The sequence below is a fragment of the Oryctolagus cuniculus genome, chromosome 5 (assembly GCF_964237555.1).
Source record: "Oryctolagus cuniculus chromosome 5, mOryCun1.1, whole genome shotgun sequence".
NCBI classification, from domain to species: domain Eukaryota; kingdom Metazoa; phylum Chordata; class Mammalia; order Lagomorpha; family Leporidae; genus Oryctolagus; species Oryctolagus cuniculus.
In genome coordinates this window covers 39375960-39397987 of record NC_091436.1, presented here as the reverse complement: position 1 = coordinate 39397987, position 22028 = coordinate 39375960, and the positions used below count along the sequence as shown (strand labels likewise).

The 22028-nt window shown below is 39.4% G+C and overlaps 1 protein-coding gene across 2 annotated transcripts in view; it reads right to left on the bottom strand.

The window, feature by feature from the left end:
• The window catches only part of TMEM244 (transmembrane protein 244), a 43156-nt gene that overhangs the window by 8864 nt on the left and 12264 nt on the right, over positions 1-22028 (bottom strand). For both annotated transcript variants that reach the window (XM_070073611.1, XM_051854335.2), the window contains exons 2-4: positions 11139-11224; positions 8621-8694; positions 4740-4865 (exon numbers count right to left, since the gene is read on the bottom strand). In XM_070073611.1, coding sequence (XP_069929712.1) covers positions 4740-4865; positions 8621-8694; positions 11139-11224 — 286 coding nt within the window. The remainder of the gene's footprint in view (positions 1-4739; positions 4866-8620; positions 8695-11138; positions 11225-22028) is intronic.

Here is a 22028-nt window from a genome sequence, read left to right as displayed (position 1 = left end):
CAGCGCCCGTATGAGATGCTGGCACTGCAAGAAGAGGCTTTACCTCCTACGCCATAGTGCTGGTCCCTACAGATTATTAAAACTATAGTAGTATAACACTCTTAACCATTGCTTTGAAAAAGGTATAAACCAAAGTTTGACAAAACTGTATTTGCAGAAATATCAATACACACACCATTTTATTCTTGTTTTTGATTTTTTTTTTCCTTTTTAAATTTTAGCTCCTACATATAAGAGAGAACATGTAGTATTTCTTTCTTTCTATGTCTGGATGAATATTCCATTGTATGTATGTATATGTATATATATGTAGATATGTGTGTATATAAATATGTGTGTATAGATACATACACACACTCATACCTTATTTTCTTTGCCAATTCATATATCTTATTTTCTTTATCAACTCATCTGATGATGGATACCTTGCTTGATTCCATATTTTGGCTATTGTGAATAGAACTGCTATAAACATTGTGGCACAGGTATCTCTTTGATACAATGTGTTCCTGTCTTTTGGGTGTACTCCCAAAAGTGGGATTGCTGGGTCATATGGCAAGTCTATTTTTAGTTTTTTAAGTATTCAAAACAATTGAAAGGGAAGGAATCTTCCCAAACTCCTACAAGGTCAGCATCTCCTTAATTCCAAAACTAGAAGAGATAAAACGAAGAAAGAGAACTATAGATCAATATCACTTATGATGCAAACATTCTCTACAAAATACTGGCTAATAGAATCCAACACCACATTAGAAAGATCATTCAACTACACCTGGTGGGATTTGTCCATGGTATGCAGGGAAGGTTTAAAATACACAAATCGATAAATGTGATATATCATATTAACAAACTGAAGGAAAAAAACCTTATGATTATCTCAATAGATACGGATAAAACATTTGATAAAATGCAACATCCTTTCATGATTAACCCTTAAGCAAATTAGGTAAAGAAGGAACATCCCTCAGTACAATCAGGTAATATACAACAAACCTACAGCCAGCATCATGTTGAATGAGGAAAATTTGGAAGCATTTGCTCTAAGATCAGAACCAGACAAGGATGCCCACTCTCCACTGCTATTCAACATAGTTCTGGAAGTTTTAGCCAGAGCTATTAGGCAAGAAAAATGATCAAAGGGATACAAACAGGAAAGGAAGATGTCAAATTACCCCTGTTTGCAGATGACATGATTCTATATATAGTGGAACCAAAAGACTCCACTAAGAGTCTGAACTGATAAGAGAGTTTGGGAAAATTGCAGGATATAAAATCAACACACAAAAATCAATAGCCTTGGGGCCGGCACTGTGGTGCCGTAGGTAAATCCTACACCTGCGACACTGGCATCCCATATGGGTGCTGGTTCTAGTCCCGGCTGTTCCACTTCCTATCCAGCTCTCTGCTATGGCCTGGGAAGATGGTCCTAGTGCTTGGGCCCCTGCACCCGCATGGGAAACCCGGAGGAGGCTCCTGGCCCCTGGCTCCTGGCTCCTGGCTCCGGATCGGTGCAGCTCTGGCCATTGCGGCCAGCTGGGGAGTGAACAAGTGGATGGAAGACCTTTCTCTCTGTCTTTCCCTCTCACTGTTTATAACTCTACCTCTCAAACAAATAATTAAATCTTATAAAAAATCAATAGCCTTTGTATTTGCAGACAATACCATTGCTGATAAAGAACTTGTAAGATCAGTAACATTCATAGTTGATACTAAAAAGTTAAGTATCTTGGAATAAACTTAAGCAAGGAGGTAAAAGCCTCTACTATGAAAATTACAAAATATTAAAGAAAGAAATAGAAGAAGACACAAAAAAATAGAAAAATGTTCCATATTCATGGATTGAAAGAATTAATACCATCAAAAAGTACATACTGCCAATGGCAATCTACAGACTCAATGTAACCCAGTCAAAATACCAATTACATTCTTCTCAGGCCTAGAAAAAAAAAGATGTTAAAATTCATAGGAAACACAAGAGACCCCAAATAACTAAAGCAATCTTCTTCTTTATTTTACTGAGAGACAGAGGCAGACACACACACACACACACACACACACAGAGAGAGAGAGAGAGAGAGAGATCTTCTATCCACTGGTTGGCTCACTCCCCAAATGGCAGCAATGGCTGGAATGGGACTAGGCTGCAGCCAGGATGCAGGAATTCATCTGGGTCTCCCATATGGGTGCAGGGACCCAAGCACTTGGGCCATCTTCTCCTGCTTTCCCAGGTGTATCACCAAGGAGCTGGATAGGAAGTGGAGCAGCTGGGACTAGAACCAGTGCCCGTATGGGATACTGGCACTGTAGGTGAAGGCTTAACCTTTTTCCTCACAGCGCTGTCCCCAGCTAAAGCAATCTTAAACAGCAAAACCGAATTCAGAGGAATCACAATACCAGATTTCAAGACATACTGCAGGACAATTGTAATCAAAACAGCCTGGTACTAGAACAAAAATAGACATTTAGGCCAATGGAACAGAATAGAAACTCCGAAAAACCAATCCATGCATTTACAACCAACTAATTTTTGACAACCGAGCTAAAATCAATCCCTGGAGGAAGGACAGTCTCTTCAACATATAGTGCTGGGAAAATTGGATCTACACATGCCAAAGTATAAAACCAGATTCCTATCTTATGCCTTATATAAAAAATCAATTAAAAATAGATAAATGATCTAAATCTATGACCCTATACCATGAAATGAGTAGATGAAAACATTGGGGGAAACTCTGCAATACATTGACATAGCAAAGACTTCTTAGAAAATACCCCAGAAGCACAGGCAATCAAAGCCAAAATTGACAAATGGGATTACACAAAGCTGAGAAGCTTCTGTACTGCAAAAGAATCACTCAGCAAAGTGAAGAGGTAACTGACAGAAGAGCAGAAAATATTTGCAATATATGCAACTGATAAAGGACTAATATCCTGAATCTAAAAAGAGCTCAAGAACACAACAACAAAACAATCAATCCAGTTAAGAAATGGACAAAGAATTTGAAAAGGTATTTTTCAAAAGAAAAAATTCAAATGACCAACAGACACATGAAAAAATGCTCAGAATCACTTACCCATTAGGGAAATGCAAATAAAAATCACGGTGAGGTTCTACCTCACCCCAGTTAGATTGGCTCTCATACAGAAATTGAAAGACAACTGATGGTGATGAGTATGTGGGGGAAAAGGGGAACCTAATCCACTGTTGGTGGGAATGTACACTAGTATAGTCATTGTGCATATTCCTCAGAAATCTGAAAATAGATGTAACATATGACCTAGCAATTTCACTCCTGAGAATTCACCCAAATGAAATGAAATCAGCATATGAAAGAGTTATCTGTACCCCCATGTTTATCACAGTTCAATTCATAATAGCAATGATATTAAATCAACCCAGATATTCATCAATCAATGACTGGATAAATACACACACACACACATACACACACATTATGGAATACTACTCAGCTGTAAAAAGAATGAAATCCTCTCTTGCAACAAAATGGATGCAACTGGAAACCACTATACTTAGTTAAATAAGCCAGTCCCCAAAAGGCAAATATCATATATTTCCCCTAATCTGTGATAACTAATAGAGTGTAAAAAATGTAATGTATATGAGTGAAATTGACATTTTCATATTTGATATTTGTTTATAGCCCTCGTCTCTATAGTTGAGGAAAAATGTTTTTCCTTCTTACTATTTATTGAATTCTTTATTTAGTGGAGGATTAAGCTTATGATTATAAAATAAACTAAAAGTATGTGATCGTAAAAATTAAATGATTAAGAAAGAAAGATGGAGGGAGGCTGGCAACGTGGGAGGATTGGTAGAATGGGAAGTATCACTATGCTCCTAAATCTGTACAAATGAAATACATGAAATTTAGTCAACTTATGTAAATAAAACAATTATTTTAAAAAAAGAAATCTCCATGGTGTTTTCCATAGTGGCTGTACTAATCTACATTCCACCAACAAAAAATGTGTAAGTTTTCACCCTTTTCCACATCCTTGCCAGAATTTATTACTCTCTGCCTCTTGGATTTTAGCCATTCTGACAGAGGTGAGGTGATATCTCATCATGGTTTTGTTTTACATTTCCCTGGTGGCTAGTGATTTCTCACTATCACATTGAAATGTCACTAGATCTCCCTACATTGTAGAGAAGCAAACCGTCATGAAGGATGTGATTGATCCAAGACTATACTCCTAATAAGAGGTAAGACTGGAATTTGAGTCCATTTTCTTCTGACTCAAAATATCATAGGTAGAACTAAAAATGCCTTAGTCTAAAAACCAATGCTCATGTTGTTTAAATACTGTTGGAAAGCTTGCTTGCCTCCAAGTACAGTTTTCCACAAGTACCAGTCCCCACAATTTGTTCAATTCCTGCCTCAGGGAAGGATTTTGAAGAAAAAAATCTCCCTTACAGGGGCAAACCCTGTACAAGTTGATGACAAGTTGAATGTGAAAAGAGAATGGGAAACACCTACATTTCAGTTGAGATTTGAATTTAAGATGGAGTTATCAAAACTCGTCTTAGTGGATTGGGAGAAGAGTCTGGCAGGGGAGGAAGTGTGAGGGATGTGGGTGAAGGAGTTTCATCATCAGCTTTTAGAAGAAGGCATCATAAGAGAAATGCATGCTAGAAAGTTCCACTCTTAGGAAGGGATTTAGGTATAACACCAGACTTAACATAGTTTTCTTTGTTTCCATTATTTTCTTTTGCTTACCAGCTGATGTGATGGCAACATGAAGAATAGTTACTGAAATGGCATAATCCCATAACCATTCTTCCACAACCGGAACGAATAGTAATCCACATACAAAGTAGGTGACCTCTGTGGACACTAAAAGAACTACACATAACAAGGAAGAACGTCATTATCTGGGACTAGAGAAATGAACAGTCCTGAAATATACCTAGCAACAAAACTTTGAATACATACTCTGCAAAGAAATTTTTGTAAGAATTTTTTAAATGTTCTATCGCTTAACAATTCTCATGTTCAATCTCTTAATAATTCTCAAATATGGGTGAGAACTTCTAACATATTCTACCTCTTAATCACTCTTACAGTTATAATCTTTGTAGTTAGCCTTTTAGAAAATACTTGTACAATAAGTAGAAAGTCCCAATATAACTAATGCATGTACATCTGCCATTGGACTACAAATCTGTATTTAAGATACATTAAAAGTTAATGAAAAATTCAGTTCTGAGTTTCCAGGAGTAAAAAAGTATGAATATATTGAGCTACAGCATTTCTTTAATACCAAACACTGCCTAACTTGGAATTGAGTTCCTTGTATCTTTATAATAAAATTCTTTGTATCCATAGTCATTTGGGACACATAACTGATACCTATGCATGAATGAAAATCTCATAAATGACAAGTGTGGATGGAGACACTCTTCTAATTCCCCTGGCTGAACACGTATAAAGAGCTAGTAATTTATAGGCCAGGATCACAAATCTCAGAGAGCTCTGAACATGTGAAGGGTCAACCTTTTGTCTCATGTCTTTGATATAGCTCTTTAAGACCAGAGTGGTTCCAAAGGAGAGATCCATCAAACTTTAAAGTGACAAATATATGTGATATACCACTAAAGTCCCTTTGTAAATGATACCATTTTCCACAAACTTTACTTTTCTTTCCTTTTAAAAGACAGCAAATGATTGGTGTGTTCATACAATTCAGAAATCAGTTACCTCTATATTTTTTAAAGAAAATAAAACAACTATCTCCTGTACTATTTTGCAAAAGTAATTTATTAACCAGTAAGCCAGTGAATACTCAATGGGTATGCAAGACACCAAATGAGCTACTGTGTTTTTAAAGGACTCACACTTCTTCAGCTATATTTAACTCCATAAGTTTTAAATATTCAATGGAGAATTCTTATCCTTTTTTATTTCAGATCAAATTTCTTTAGCCAATACAGATGCATTTACCATGTGTTTTGTCATATTGATATCACTGCTTCCCATAATATTTCACTTCTTCCTCCACCAATAGTTCAGAGCCTCCACATTATTATAGGAAAAAAGAGAGGCCTCTTCAGGGGGGTTTAGAGATTTTATAGATTAATTTGCAGCTGCTTGGAAACAGTGATTTTCATCTCACAAAAGTTACATTTGCATATATTGATATAGAATTCGCAAGCTTTATGACATGAAAGAAGGCATGGTTTAGGGAAGTCATGCAAATCTGTAGTCAGGACACCAGCATTCCAGTCTTGGCTATGGAGTTCAAGAGACTTCAGCAGATCTGTTTCCTTCTCTATAAATCCGGAATGGAGTACTACCCTGCCTCCTTCAAAAAATTTTCACGAGGATATTAATCGAAAATGAATGGAATTTGTAAACTCTTTTCTGCAATGCAAAGGAAAGAGATTAGGAATGAAAATGTTTCAGCTGGACTCACACATTCCAGTGTCCTTGCTAAAACTGGTCTCCTGGTGACCTCATTATCGAAACAGACAAGAAACCTGACCCCAAATCCATGCTCAAGGCTCTGAGAGTACTCTCACATTTTATCGCTAAGATTAAACAAACCAAGATTCCCAAAGCAACAACTTTGAAGAGTTATGGCGCTTATCTCCCTGGGCTCAAAATTAAAGATCTAATAGGGGAAGGGTTTATTGATATCTTTGTACAAATGTTCATGTTTCGTGAGAGGAAGGGATGATATAAACTGTGCCAGACATCCTGGGGATCTTCACTAATCTCTGCTATGTGAAAACACAGCGTTCTCCAGGAAGCTGCTGACATCATCCTATCTTCGTTGACTGACCCAAAGGCAAGAATTAAATAACAGTTGAGTTTTAAATTTCTCTTCCAACCCAACACACACACACTCACACACACACGCACACACAGATCCCATAAGTAGCTCTTTACTGTGACTATCTCCTTATCATTTGTCTTGTTAGAAAATAAGCTAATTCAATCTTCAACAGGGAAGTACATGAAAAAGTTAAGGTGAAATGTTAGCCTTGTTGTATCTCTTGTTCTCACATACTCTTTGCTGTCCAAAATTGAATAAATAATGGCACCAAACAAGTTTATTCATTTGAGGAAACCATTCTAAAGCTCTTTATTTTAACTGAGTAATTCTATCTGTCCAAGTTTCCTATGCAGGTCATATTGAAATCTGGTTCCTCTGGCCTCAGGCAGTTTTTGGATATTTGCATCTGTGTCCCCAAAAAAGACTGTTTGATAATTTCCTAAAGAACTGTAATGTTTAAATAATTGATAGTACAATTTTTTTTTTTTTTGACAGGCAGAGTGGACAGTGAAAAGAGAGACAGAGAGAAAGATTTTCCTTTTTTCCGTTTGTTCACCCCCAAATGGCCGCTGCGGCCGGTGCACTGCGGCTGGTGCACCGTGCTGTTGATAGTACATTTTTAAAAAGTGTACTGCGAAATTTAACAGAATGCTGAGAATAATTATATATAGAAAGCATGTTTGTATTTTACTTTTTTCTTTTTACTTTCTTCTTATAGGTATTTTTAAGTTTTCATTAACATGTATTATTTTATAATGGAAAAATGACTACTTCAAAAATTTACTTTTTTAAGATGGGACAAATTTACCATGAACACCCCCCAAACAAGTATGGTCAGCATATATTCAGTACAAATAAGTGTTGTTATTAAAATATAGAACAATAATTATTTATTCAACAGAAATTTAACTTTAACACAGATAGATTATTTATTAATATATTTTTTCTTATTGTTTTTCCTCTGCAACAAGTTTTATACTATTTTGGGAAGAAAAATAAAATAAAGCAGAAATGTACAAGGTAGAAAACGAAAGTTCTCTGTCATCCCAGATGGGAGATAACAGCTTGTTGCTAATTCTCCAGAATTCTTACCACTGATACCATGTATTTTACTGTATTCTACCAAAATGAAGTTATTCTACACAAATTCTTTTCTAGTTTTCATTTTCCATTTTATATCCCATGATCATTTTTCTGCAAGAGTACACTAAACCATTTTTCCTTTTCTTTGCAAAAATATTTAATGCATCAAAAGATTACTCTTAATAGCACGAAATAAAAATTCATGTAAGAATTCTAGCTCCCTCCCTCACTTACTGCATCTCCTAGGAATTAGTTGTTTAATTTTTTTAAAGTGATGGTTAGAGAGACGGGGGTGGGGGAGTGGAGAGAGAGAAAGCACAAGCGAGTTCCTACCTGCTGGCTCACTCCCCATGTACCTGTAATAGCTGGGGTTGGGCTGGGGCCACAGCTAGGAACCTGGACACAATGTAAGTCTCATGTCAGTGGCAGGAACCCACACTTCAGCCATGACAGCTGCCTTTCCAGGTCTGCACCAGTTAGAAGCTGGAGCGGGAAATCAATGCCCGGCACTCTGTTGTGTTGTGGGATACAAGCATCTTAACCACGAAGCTAAACGCCCATTCCCACTTTAAAAGTTTTGGTTGTAGTTTTTCCATTTTGTTTTCAAAGTGAGATATAATATACAGATGTCTGGGAAGAAGGCCTGATTCTTAAAAATTTTTTATTTTGACCTAAAATATAGATTTTTGGGTGCATATAGTTTACTATTGGGTAAGAATTAGAAGTTAAAAATAATTACCTTTATAATGGGTGTTGAGCCATGAAGGGGTTGTTTTGAAGTCAAATGGTGCCAGAACATCCAACTCACATACCCTGAAGATGTTACAAATAAAAACAGTTTACCCTGAAGAAAGCAGTTCCTAATCAAAGTTTTGTTTGTCACTACTCACGTCAAGAATAAGTCATTATTAGATTTCCCCATGTGGTACATTGAAAAACCAGCTGACTTGCATGGCAGTCAAATAGCATCTTGTCCCAATTGTCTTCTTGCCTAATTAAGTCCACTTGGTCTAAGTGGACTTTACTGTAGTTGAGGTCTCAGCTTCTGCCTTGGTAGTTCTTGCTATCAGATGTGAGAGGATGCCTTCATACCATCAAGAAGGAAGAAATATAAGACACAGGTTCTAATCCTGGCACTGGGCAAGGCACTTAACCTCTTGGACTTTCAGTTTCTTATCTGTAAACTGAAAATGTTATACCCCGGGATTCCTTCTGGCTCTAAAATTTGAATCTATAAAACATACACTTAACTTTCCATTGTGCCCAAGTTTGCAATTGTGTGCAGCTGGTTGGCCAGTTAGCTGCCTCCTGGAGTTTTAGGGTCTTATTATTGTTGCTGCTCCACATTAATTACCCACCCTTGAAACGCCTGCTCAGAGAGCTCTGAAGAGTCTTTCTTGCTGCACCATCTTCAGTCTTCCAGGTGCCGAGGCTGCTTGTGAGCCCTAGGTATTTTCACAGCGGGTTTGCCTGCAAGCACGCTAAATAACATTCTTTCCATTGCAAAAGCCAGTATAATTATTTTAGTATTAATTTTAATATTGAAATAAAATTCCCTTCTTGCACAATAAAATTGTGTAAACACTCAACGTACAGAAAATGTGTAAATATACACCATGTATTTCAAGGTAACCTAGATTTTTAGAGAACAATTCCAACCACAGCGACAAAATAATTCCACTTACACAGAAAGGATACCGTCAAAAATACACGAGCTATCTCATTTTGCCCTCATGATAAACTTCTCCTGTACTGTTACCTCCATTCGACAAATGAAGACAGAGAAATAAGGGAAATTGAATGGCTTGCTCAAGATGATTTAGGGAGTTAGTAAGAACCAGGGCCAGAATGCCACCTTCCTGACTTGCAGTCCAAAGCTACCACCCTAGCACAGTTAACAGACGAGGAATGAAAACTTCTGAGTTTACCTCCATAGAACAACAAGAAATTTTGTTAAAACTTCCCAAATTGGCTAAAAACTGTCAGAACCACAGTACTGCTACTGACCAAGGTGAATTCACCCATTTTGAGCCCAAATCTCTGCCCATCGAACATTAGCTTACACTGCATACCGAAGAAAGAGGTAGCTGACCGCGCCTGCACAGAAACACCAGGCACGCCCCTTCTTCCACCAGCCTCTCAACTCCCACGCCTCATCCCTCCATCCTCCCTTTTTCTTTTTCTTTTTCTTTTTTTCTTTTTCTTTTTCTTTTTCTTTTTTCTTTTCTCTTCTCTTCTCTTCTCTTCTCTTTTCTTTTCTTTTCTTTTCTTTTTTTCCTTTCCTTTCCTTTCCTTTCCTTTCCTTTCCTTTCCTTTCCTTTCCTTTCCTTTCCTTTCCTTTCCTTTCCTTTCCTTTCCTTTCCTTTCCTTTCCTTTCCTTTCCTTTCCTTTCCTTTCCTTTCCTTTCCTTTTCTCTTCCTCCCTCCCTTCTTTCTTTCTTTTGTTTTTCAGATTTATTTTATTTACTTGAAATTTAGAGTTTGGAGGGGAGAGGAAAGGAGGGGTTGGCAGAAAAAGAGAGCTTGGTCTTCCATCCCATGGTTCACTCCCCAAACAGCGCAAGGGCCAGGACTGGGCCAGACCGAAGCCAGGAGCCAGGAACTTCTTCCAGGTCTCCCACATGGGTGCAGGGGCCCAAGCACTTGAGCCATCTACTACTGCTTTCCCAGGCCATTAGCAGTGAGCTGGATCAGAAATAGAGCAGCCAGGGCAAAAACTGGTGATGCTGGCTCCACTCTTTCCCTTTCAAATAAATGTCTGTTGTAAAAACTGGGAAATCAGATTTAATCATTACGCCTAACTCCTTACTTGATTGCCTCATAATAAACTTTCTGTCTCCAAAAGGCCATGGTTTCAGTGTCTGACTTTTCTATGCACATGGGCAGCTGAACTCACATTGCTTCAGTGACATGAGTATGTATTAGAAAATGTTTACATTGGGTGAAGATTATCTCTAGGCTCCATTCTCATCTAAATCTCCTTTAATTCATTGTTAGCTCAGGGAGTAGTAGTTTCACTTTCTTTTCCTGACTGCCCTCCAATGAATTCAGAACAATCCTGCCTGGTTCTATCCAATTCATTTCGTGATTGCTACTTTTATCATTTCCAAAAATGGGACATTAAACCAAAAGCTAAAGCCTTTACTATTAAAAATGCCATGCTCTACTCCATGAAGACGTGAAACAATAAATGGAAATTCCTTTTGCATTGAATGTCAGCTTTTTAATTCTGTTTGAAGACAGGGTGCTACTACTTACTTGAGCGTCAGGCAGCACAAGCTCAGAGATACATAATACACAGTGTAGAACAGGATGACACAGATAAGGAGGTTCTGCAACACAACCTGTGGAGAAAACTGCTGTGAGATCCAAGAGCCTGGGCTTTTTCACATGCTTGTTGATAACCATTAGTTCCACAAAGAAAAGATGATAAATGACTGCTAGATAGCCTTGGCTAGCCTGGTATTGCCTAGAGACCCATGCAATGAGAAGGACTTACAAATGCAGAATGAAAGAGCTGAAGATTTGGAGAGACTGGCATATTACAAATTAGAACCAAAGACTAAGGCAGCATTTAAATCCATATCACTCTGCCTCAATCCACTAGACCAAAGTTTCTAAATGCCAATATTTGTGTTTTAGCATGACGACATGGTTCTAAATCTCAGTTGTAGTAACAGTAAAAATATGACAACAGGTAGGAAATTTTAAAAAATGTATAATTAAAAACCCTACATAATTTACAAAGCAATCGGCTAAACACAATAGAAGGCCTGAAATGGACTTTCCCACATCTGATACTCAACAAGGAAACATAGCAAATTAATGAGGACCAGATGGATTATTCAGCAAGTGGCATTGTAATAAAATGTCTAGCTTCTAAATAGAAAAATCCCACTAGATTCCAGTCTTGTTCCAGACACCACAATAATTTTCAAATGAATTAAAGGCTTAAATGCCAAGGAAGAAGTTTGGAGAAAATATATGTAACATATATCACAGGCAAAGAATTGGTATGTACAACATATAAATGCATGCAAAGGAAAAAAGACAAACCAACAGGAAAATGCACAAAGCATATAAATAGGCATTGTATGTGGAAAAAATTTTAAATGCCAATAAATAACTTCACTATGAATATTTTAAAATACATCCTTATACATTTCAGTATTTCACATGGGAACTTTCCACTTTTTTGAGTAGTTTCGAATGTAATTTTTGTTTGGCCAAAACTCTTAACACTTCAGAATTATTCACTTTTTGGATGACCAATTCACCAAATCTACCAAATCTTTAGTTGGCTTGGATACAGAGGCAGCCTTCTGCCAGAGGCAAGAGAAAAAGTTTTTTGAATGCCCAGATTTACCACAAACTTACTTCTTTCAACTATTTAAAATGGTTGGACTATCAGGCTTAGGAGGACCCTGGGAAACCAAGACCCCAAGATTCTAGGACCTTCAGAATCTTCCCTCACTGCCCACCCCCACACCAGCTCAACCCCTCCTACTCTGTGCTTTTGTCCTTCCCCCACCTCTACCCACTAAATTTCTCTTGTCTCTGTCCCTCCTTCTCAACCTTCGTTTGCACCAAAATGGCTTGCATTCCTTGGCCTGGTAATCTCTTTCCTGGTGATCTTCAGTTTCTCTTTCCTTAGTCCTTTGTATCATCCTATCCATGTCCCTCATTCTCTCCCAGATGCATGCATAGCCCTGTGGTTTCATGATGGCTGACACTATGCTTTTTAAAAGTAAAAGACTTTATTCTTGTAGCTCTTTCCTTTATTAGAGAATGAAAACCTTTCTGAGAAACCCCCATAAAACTTCCCTTATGTCTCATTGCCTATCAGTAGGCCATATACCTACTTATTGAATAAGCACAGGCAAATAGTAAATGGGTTTACTGTGATGATTTAGAATATTGTAACTTTGCTATTTTCCTATTGCCTTAATGAGTTCCAGTATTTTGTCAAATTTTGTTTCCAATCTTTGTCAAACAAATTGTTAAGGGTGATATACTGGAGGCCAGCACCGTGGCTCACTAGGCTAATCCTCTGCCTGCAGCGCCGGCACACCGGGTTCTAGTCCCGGTCGGGGCACCGGATTCTGTCCTGGTTGCTCCTCTTCCAGGCCAGCTCTCTGTTGTGGCCCGGGAGTGCAGTGGAGGATGGCCCAAGTGCTTGGGCCCTGCACCCCATGGGAGACCAGGATAGGTACCTGGCTCCTGCCTTCGGATCAGCGCAGTGCACCGGCTGCAGCGCGCCGGCCGCGGCAGCCATTGGAGGGTGAACCAGCGGCAAAAGGAAGACCTTTCTCTCTGTCTTTCTCTCTCACTGTCCACTCTGCTTGTCAAAAAAAGAAAAAAAAAAGAGTGATATATTGGGGCCTGTGCTGTGGTATGGTGGGTGAAGCCATCATGTGTAGTGCCAGCATCCCATGTGGGCACTGGTTCAAGTCCTGGCTGCTCCACTTCCAATCCAGCTCTCTTCTATGACCTGGGAGGGCAGTAGAGGATGACCCAAGTTCTTGGGGCCCTGAACCCGCATGGGAGACCTGGAAGAAGCTCCTGGCTCCTGGCTCCTGGCTTCTGATCACCCCAGCTCTGGCATTTGTGGTCATTCGAGGAGTAAATCAGTGGATGGAAGTCCTCTCTCTCTGCCTCTGCTTCTCTGTAACTTTGCCTTTTGAACAGAAAATAAATTTTATTTTTAAAGTACTCGCATGTAAACTGGATCAATATTTTCTTAATACAATTGTTGGGCATGAAATCCACTGACGGAAGATGGCTATATGATAGACAGAAAGCTTGAGGCTTCTTCATCCCATTATAAGGCTGAAATAATATTTATTTATTTATTTTATTATGAGAGAGAGTCAGAGACAGACTCGCACCCTTTGCTTCACTCTCTAAATGCCCCAGAGCCAGAGAGGGGAATGCAACCCATGTCTTCCACTTCACTGGCATGAATCCAATTACTTGAACCATCACTGCTCCCTCCAGGGTCTGCACCTGTGGGAAGCTGCGATCAGGAGCCAGAGCCACATATTTAACCCAAGCATTGCTAGGTTAAACTCCCTCCCGCAGCCCTATAATGTTTTTAAAGAATCATGTCTGTTTGTTTTACTCTTCACTACATATTAATATCAATTAGGTATTTTTTACTTTGAGCACTAATAGTTTCTAGTTGAAAGATTTCTAAGGATTTTTTCTTCTTGTTTCAATCCAAAATAAGATGCATAACATATAGTCCCTATTCTAATATATATTTTCAAACAAATATGAAACTTAAATAACATTTTAATATTCTCTATGCTCATTGGCTGTAAAATTTTACTATTATAATCAAAACAATATTTTGCACTATACTTGAAAAATTCTCAAATACTAAATTGATGTAAGATGTTTGGAACCATTTGGGAAAGTTAAATCATAATTTATGAGAGAATGTACTGGTTGACACATGTGAGTTACAGATAATACCTTTTCCCAAAAAATATAAAATACCACCTATAGGTATAATATTAGAGTAGTGCATTTTAAAATGATTCCTTAAGAAATTTTTAAAAAGGCATAGATTTTGTAGTTATCTGCTTCTACACAAACTGTAAGCCCTACTTTCAAATAATAATTTTTCTTTAAGCCAATTCACTTGCCTTGAGTGACCTCTCGCTCGAATGTACACACAGCCTGTAGAACTCACCTTCTAAAATATCGGATCATGACATTTCCCTGCTTGATGCCCTTCTGTGGCACTGCACTCTCATCAGGATTCACTAATCCATTTTTTTTTTCATTTGACAAACAGTCCCTGGACTGAGTGACAATGCAAGATGAACTGGATGTGGGTACTACCACAGAGACCTAATCTAACAGTTGCTCTCAAATGTCGAAATATCAGACTTACTTTGAGAGCAGGCTAAAACTTAGAGTGCTGGCTCCCAGTTCCAGAAGTTGTGCTTCAGTAGGTCTGAGACGATCCTAGAAATTTACTAGAATTTGCATTTCTAACAAATTCCCATGGTTTTCGGAGTCTACTGTTCCTACATCCACACTTTGAGAACCACGCATCTGGAGGCAAGAATAAGTAAAGAGATGGCTATAGTATAGAGGGAGCAGCTGTAATTGAGGGTATACAGAGGATACAGGTAAGGCTATAGGTAGGCTGTGTGTGCTGGGGGGGGGCAGGCATAAGGAACAATGTTTAACAACAACATTTATCCTAGGTTTACTGTTTATCAGGCACCAAATGTGTATTCCCTAATTTAATCTGTATTACAATTCTGAGTGGTAGGCTCTATTAGAATTATTCCTCCTTTAATGAGATGAAAAATGAGGCTCAGAATAGCTTAGTAACTTTTGCAATGTTTGACAATAAATTACAGAGCTAGGACCCAATCCTACTGACTTTTTTTTTTTTATAAAGAAGAATATATCCTTTTAAAAGTTGTATTTGAGAAGCAGAAAAACACACATGCACACACACATACACACACACACAAAGAGTTTTCATCCACTGCTCACTCCCCAGATACCAATAATGGCCAGGGCTAGCGCTGGGGCTGGGGATAGGCCAGGACCAGAGCCAGAGCCAGAAGCCGGGAACTCAATCCACGTTTCCCACATGGGTGGTGGAACCCAATCACTTGAGCCTCCCAGGGTCTGCACTAGCAGGAGCCAGAAACAGAGTGAGCCAGGAATTAAACCCAGGCTGATATGGGATGCTGGCATCACAGTAGGCCTCAACACAAGGTGAAGCATCTACCCCTGCTTTCTCATTCTTAACCATGGTGCTACTTGCAACGCACTGGGGTGGAAGTGAGGAGGTGGCTATAGGCATAAGGGCAAAGACTTTCAAAACTAAGATTGCATCTAAGCTGGGAAAGTGTTCTAGGGAATGTTTAATGCGCTGATGTCAGTTGTGAAGGGAATTTTGAAACTTGATGAATTCTGATGTCTCTGAGGGCCGTGGAGAGACTAAGATTTAAGGAGCTCTACAGATTGGAGAGAGGCTATTAGAGAGGGAAAGTATTTAAATGGGTTTTTAATATACTAAGTCAGCAGGGGAGATGCCAAAGAGGACAGATGTGTGAGCTACAAAGAAAACAAGATTGACAAATTGTGCGTGTTAAAGAAGAGAGGACTACTGTTATATTTCCCAATTTTCAGACTTGTTTGACTAGATGGACAATTAAAAGGCTCAAGGTCCATACAAAGTGATTAGAATGGAAATCAGTGATCTAGCCCAGTGCTGTCCAGTAGAAACATAATACAAGCCACCTATATAGTTTCAAATTTTCTAGAAGCCACATTCAGAAAACATTTTCAAAGGTTAAATTAATTTTAATAACATTTATTTGACTTGATATACCCAATGCATTTTGATTTCAACATATACTGAACATTAAATTTTTTTTAAAGATTTATTTTATTTATTTGAAAGAGTTACGGAGAGAAGTAGAAACAGAGAGAGGTCTTCCATCCAATGGTTCACTCCCTAGATGGCCGCAATGGCTGGCGTTGCGCCAATCCGAAGCCAGGAGCCAGGAGCTTCTTCCAGGTTTCCCACATGGGTGCAGGAACCCAAGGGCTTTGGCCATCTACTACTGCTTTCCCAGGCCATAGCAGAGAGCTGGATGGGAAGAGGAGCAGCCAGGACTAGAACCGGTACCCATATGGGATGCCGGCGCTTCAGGCCAGGGCTTTAACTTGCTGTGCTACAACACCGGCTCCTGAACATTAAAAATTACGAATAAATTTTTAAATGTCATTTGTTCCTACTACATCATAGAAATCCAGATATTTACAACACATCCCAACTTGGACTAGCTACATGTCAAGTACTCAGTGGCCCTGTATGGGTAGTGGTCGCCATATTGGATGATGTAGCTCTAAGCTCTGCGTAGCCTTCCAGCCTTCTCTGCCCCAGTTGATAATTGTAACTGTATTTAGCAGAGAAAGCTGGAAGGCTAGGCAGAGGTTAGAGCTACATCGTCCAATATGGCAACCACTACCCATACAGGGCCGCTGAGTACTTGACATGTAGCTAGTCTGAGTGACAATCACAGCTGATATTTGTTATTCTAGCCACCCTTCCTGGCACCCACAACTATGCACATGTGTGAAAGACTCTGAGTTTGGTTGAGTGTCATCTGTATTTCATAGATTTGGAAGCAGAAGTAAAAAGAGGTTCAGAAACTTATCCCAACTCACATGGCCTGCGTGTGTGGCAAGAGTCCAGTCCAGAGGAGTTGGCTGTCCGCTTTCTCCCTCCTGACCCTGCGTTGTCCCCTCTCTCACCTGAGGACTTGTAATAAATGTGTGTTGAATAATCTACTCCAGCTCAACACTTTCTTTTTAAATTTTGGAAATTGGAACTTGGACAGATTGAGGGAATGACCCAAGGACATACCTTTATCTAGTGGCAGACTTAAGACTTCGGTTGGGAAATTGTATTGAATTACTAAAGGAAAGGCACTTAATGCTGTCCAAATGACTGAACACATAATTTCATTATGTTATACATATGACCACCATACTCTTAAGAAAATCCAATATATGAGAATCAGAGTAGGTAGCAGTCCAGATATTTAACTACTGCCAATTTTTATTTTGTCACAAAAAATTGGATCCTGAATCAAACTATAAAAATTATAATTATATATTTATATATAATTAATGATATTGAAAACTCATTATTAATGTTTAAGTTCTGATTTGTTTAAAGATTTATTTTCTATTTATTTGAAAGAGTTACAGAGAGAGGTAGAGACAGAGAGAGAGAGGTCTTCCATCCTTCCATCCACTAGTTCACTCCCCAAATGGCCACAACAGCTGGAGCTGAGCTGATCTGAAGCCAAGAGCCAGAGGCTTCTTCCAGGTCTCCCATGAAGGTGCAGGAGCCCAAGGATGTGGGCCATCCTCCACCACTTTCTCAGGTACATTAGTGGGGAGCTGGTTCTGAAGTGGAGAAGCTGGGACACAAACTGGAGCCCAATATGGGATGCTAGCACTGCAGGCAGCAGCTTTAACCCGCTGTGCCACAGTGTCAGACCCCAGCATTATAGTCTTTTAAAATCATTTTTTTTGACAGGCAGAGTGGACAGTGAGAGAGAGAGACAGAGAGAAAGGTCTTCCTTTGCTGTTGGTTCACCCTCCAATGGCTGCCGTGGCCGGCGCACCGCGCTGATCCGATGGCAGGAGCCAGGTACTTATCCTGGTCTCCCATGGGGTGCAGGGCCCAAGCACTTGGGCCATCCTCCACTGCACTCCCTGGCCACAGCAGAGAGCTGGCCTGGAAGAGGGGCAACCGGGACAGAATCCGGCGCCCCGACCGGGACTAGAACCCGGTGTGCTGGTGCCACAAGGCAGAGGATTAGCCTAGTGAGCCACAGTGCCGGCTTAAAATCTTCATTTTTAAACATACATAGGGAAATATTTATAAATAAAATAATATGTGGGTTAGCTTCAAAATAAAAAGGTTGGAGGGGCAATGCTGCAGCACAGTAGGCTAAAGTCTCCTCTTGTGGCACTGGCATCCCATATGGTCGCTGGTTCATGTCCCAGAGGCCCCTCTTCCAGTACAGCTCTCTGCTAATAGCTTGGGAAATCAGTAGAAGATGGCCCAAATGCTTGGGCCCCTGTACCTGCATGGGATACGTAGAAGGAGCTCCTGGCTCATGGTTTCGGATCAGTCCAGCTACAGCCATTGTGGCCATTTTGAGAGTGAATCAATGGATGGAAAACCTCTCTGTCTGTATGTAACTCTAGCTCTCAAATAAATAAGTAAAATTCTAAAAATAAAGGTGGGAAATATATATGAAATAAGATTGGCCAGGAGTTAATAATTGTGAGGTTGCGTGACAGATAAATGAAATTCATCTATTTTATTTACATTTGTATAGGTTTGCTTTTTCATAATCATTTTTCAACATTCCTGATAATTTTACTTAGCTAGTGAACATATTTACAAACTTCTGAAATATGGTTTTAGTAATGAAACTTTGATCAATGTTTGTATTCTTTAAGGGGTGGAATAGGGATAATCTTGTGTAACACCTGCATGTGAAAGACACCAAGCTAGCCAATTTACAAAGTTTATCTCCTTGAATTCTCACAACAAAGCTGCCAAATAGAAAGTGTGCTCTCTACGTAGGATAAGAAACAGATGCTGGTGCTTGACCCCCTGATGTCCAAGGCAGATGATTTCAGGGACTTCAAAAGCATCGTGAGCGCCATTGAGATGGGAAGGTTGGGGGAAGAGGCTCACTGGGCAGTTTCAGGGCCCAGACAGCATGGTGTTCTCCTGGAATACCCAAGAGCAATGAGGAGGCAAGTAGCTACACTCCCGGCAAGGAGAAATACACCTTGCACAGGTGCACATCCCATTGACAGGGATCTGTGAGGGACTTGTCTTCAGCCAATGGCTCATATTCCTTTTGGCCATTGGCATTAGCCACAGTGTGGTCTAGGTGCTCAGACTTTCTCTGATGTCTCTGCTCTTCTCCATGCAGTCTTCTTTCAAGACTCGCCCCCTGCCACCTCTCTATCACCTCCATTTTCTCTTCTCTTTAGATCTGGTGAGCCTCAGCTGAATCCCTGGGGAGGGTAGTCAGCCTCTCCAATGTTCTCCTTTTGGTCTAATGTTGGAGCACATTTTGGAAGTTAAGTAAATAAACACCCTCAACACCAAATACGCCTTTTCATTGCATTCCTGCTGCAGCGGACCTGATTCTCTGGGAAAATGTCACCTCCAATGGAGCAACCAGCCAAAACAAAGACAAACAACAGGCAAATTTTCCCCAATATTAGCTTGTATGAGGGGACTAAAAAAGTTCTTAGGGGCCGGCACTGTGGCGCAGCGGGTTAACGCCCTGGCCTGCAGTGCCAGCATCCCATATGGGCACTGGTTCTAGTCCCGGCTGCTCCACTTCTGATCCAGCTCTCTGCTATGGCCTGGGAAAGCAGTAGAAGATGGCCCAGGTCCTTGGACCCCTGCACCCACGTGGGAGACCAGGAGGAAGCTCCTGGCTCCTGGCTTCGGATCGGCGCAACTCTTGCCGTTGCAGCCAATTGGGGAGTGAACCATCGGATGGAAGACCTCTCTCTCTGTCTGCCTTTCCTTTCTCTGTGTAACTCTGACTTTCAAATAGATAAATAAATGTTTTTTAAAAAAATTCTTAGAACTAAAAAATGTATTTCTTTTAGTGCGAAACTTTTTTGAAATGCATGTATGATCTTTCATAATGTACATTTTCCATGCGTTCTTTGAAGACCCCACACATGCATGGATTTAGAACTTTTTGCACAAAAATCAACTTTCCTTTTCATTACAGTATTCCAGAAACTTTCTAAAGTACCCCATACATATGTGTAGGTCACCTCTGGGTTCTGCTATTCCTTTGTGTTTGCCCTCTTTTTTGGCATGCCAGTCAAATGTAAGCATTTTCTATTCCCAGGACATTTCAGTTTTATTCCCCTTGTCTATAGCTAACTGTTCCAGTCTTTGGAAAACTGACTGAGTTTCAGTTCTCAACTGAAACCTCATATGTCCACCAAGGAGTTTCCCTGACTTTTTATTCTCTCTTGCATGTTCTTTGTCACTCTCTTTTCTCTCTAGCATAGTCCTCATCAGTATGACTATGGCAATAATTGACTATAACTGAAGACATCATATTCTCAGACATACCATCATAAATGCAATTTTTAATTAAAAAACTTCTTCCCTTTTGTTTATGCACAATTGCAAAACTATTTTGGAAGTGGAATAATTGAGCACAAGCTTGTGATCTATGAAAATTAAGATACAACAAATGCTTTACAAGTTGCTTTTCCAAAAGTATGTTCTACAATTGGTCTTTATTTTGTCACCTCTTTTGATCAAAAAACTTTGATGCCAGCCTTCCTTCCACATCGCTAAACAAAAGGCATTCAATGAGTTGAAATAAAGGAAAGACTACAACAGTATAAATGATTACATCTCCATAAAAAGATAGTTCCAGGAGTTTGAGGTTATAAAATCCCCTCAGAGAAGTGATTACAGTATCTTTGTAAGCACTGGGCTGGGACCTGGATTGAGTGAGAGTATATATGCAGGTGACAACCTTGAAAATTCAGAATCAGTGCACCAGGGGGACACCAGCTCCATGACTCACTCCATTGTCTTACCGGTTTCGACGCTGGCATGGCTGAGCAGAGCTACAAAGAAAAAGCTGGCATCTATTCTGTTCTAGAATTCAGAGCCACCTCACCTTATTTATCTCTTGAATTTCTCTTCTTATTGCATTTAATAACACCCAAATGGGATGTCTCACAAAATTTAATAGCTCTGTGAGTTGCTAAAAGGTTCAGAGTCTATGATAAACCATTTTATCTACGAAGGAACTGAATAATAATATATGTATGGTATCCAGCATGGTTCTTGGCACATATAAGTACTCAATGAATATAAGTTGAATGATTTATTGCTGTATTAGGATTAACATTAGCGTGGACATTATTGCTTTCTAAGGAGTATCTGTTATGATTGGTTACAATCCAGGCCACACTGAACAACACACCAGATAAAAGCAATATTTGCTGTACAGTGAGGTAGTAATCAATCAGCCAAAAAATTATCAAGTGTTGACATTTTGCCCAAAGCTGTTTCAGACTTCCTGAGGATATAAATGAAGGAGTAAAGACAAAATAATCATATACTGCAGTATTAGAACAAGAGAATAAAGCCAACAATCTTTATGGCCCTTTAAAGTATACAATAGCTTACCCTTCAAAATAAATATGTGGTCTAGGACTATATTAAACTCTTTATAGATGAAGAGACAGAAGCTCAGAGATATTAAGTGATTTTCACAAAGCTGGTCATTAGATGATTTGCACTTTTATATCAAGTTTATTGAGTCTCAATCAGAAAGTGAATTTTCTGGTCTGATTTATAAGGGCAAACCCATCTCATAGAGGAGAACTAATGCAGGTTTCACAAAGCTTAGGCTCTCAGTATGCATCATAATTGTCCACAATTTCCATATTCAATGTAAGTCTACATGGCCCTCCAGAATTCCCAAACTTTGCTACTTTTTTTTCCTGGGATCTGCATTTTAACAAACCTTTCTGGTGATTGTAGCACAAAAGTATACTGCAAAATATAGGAACTAC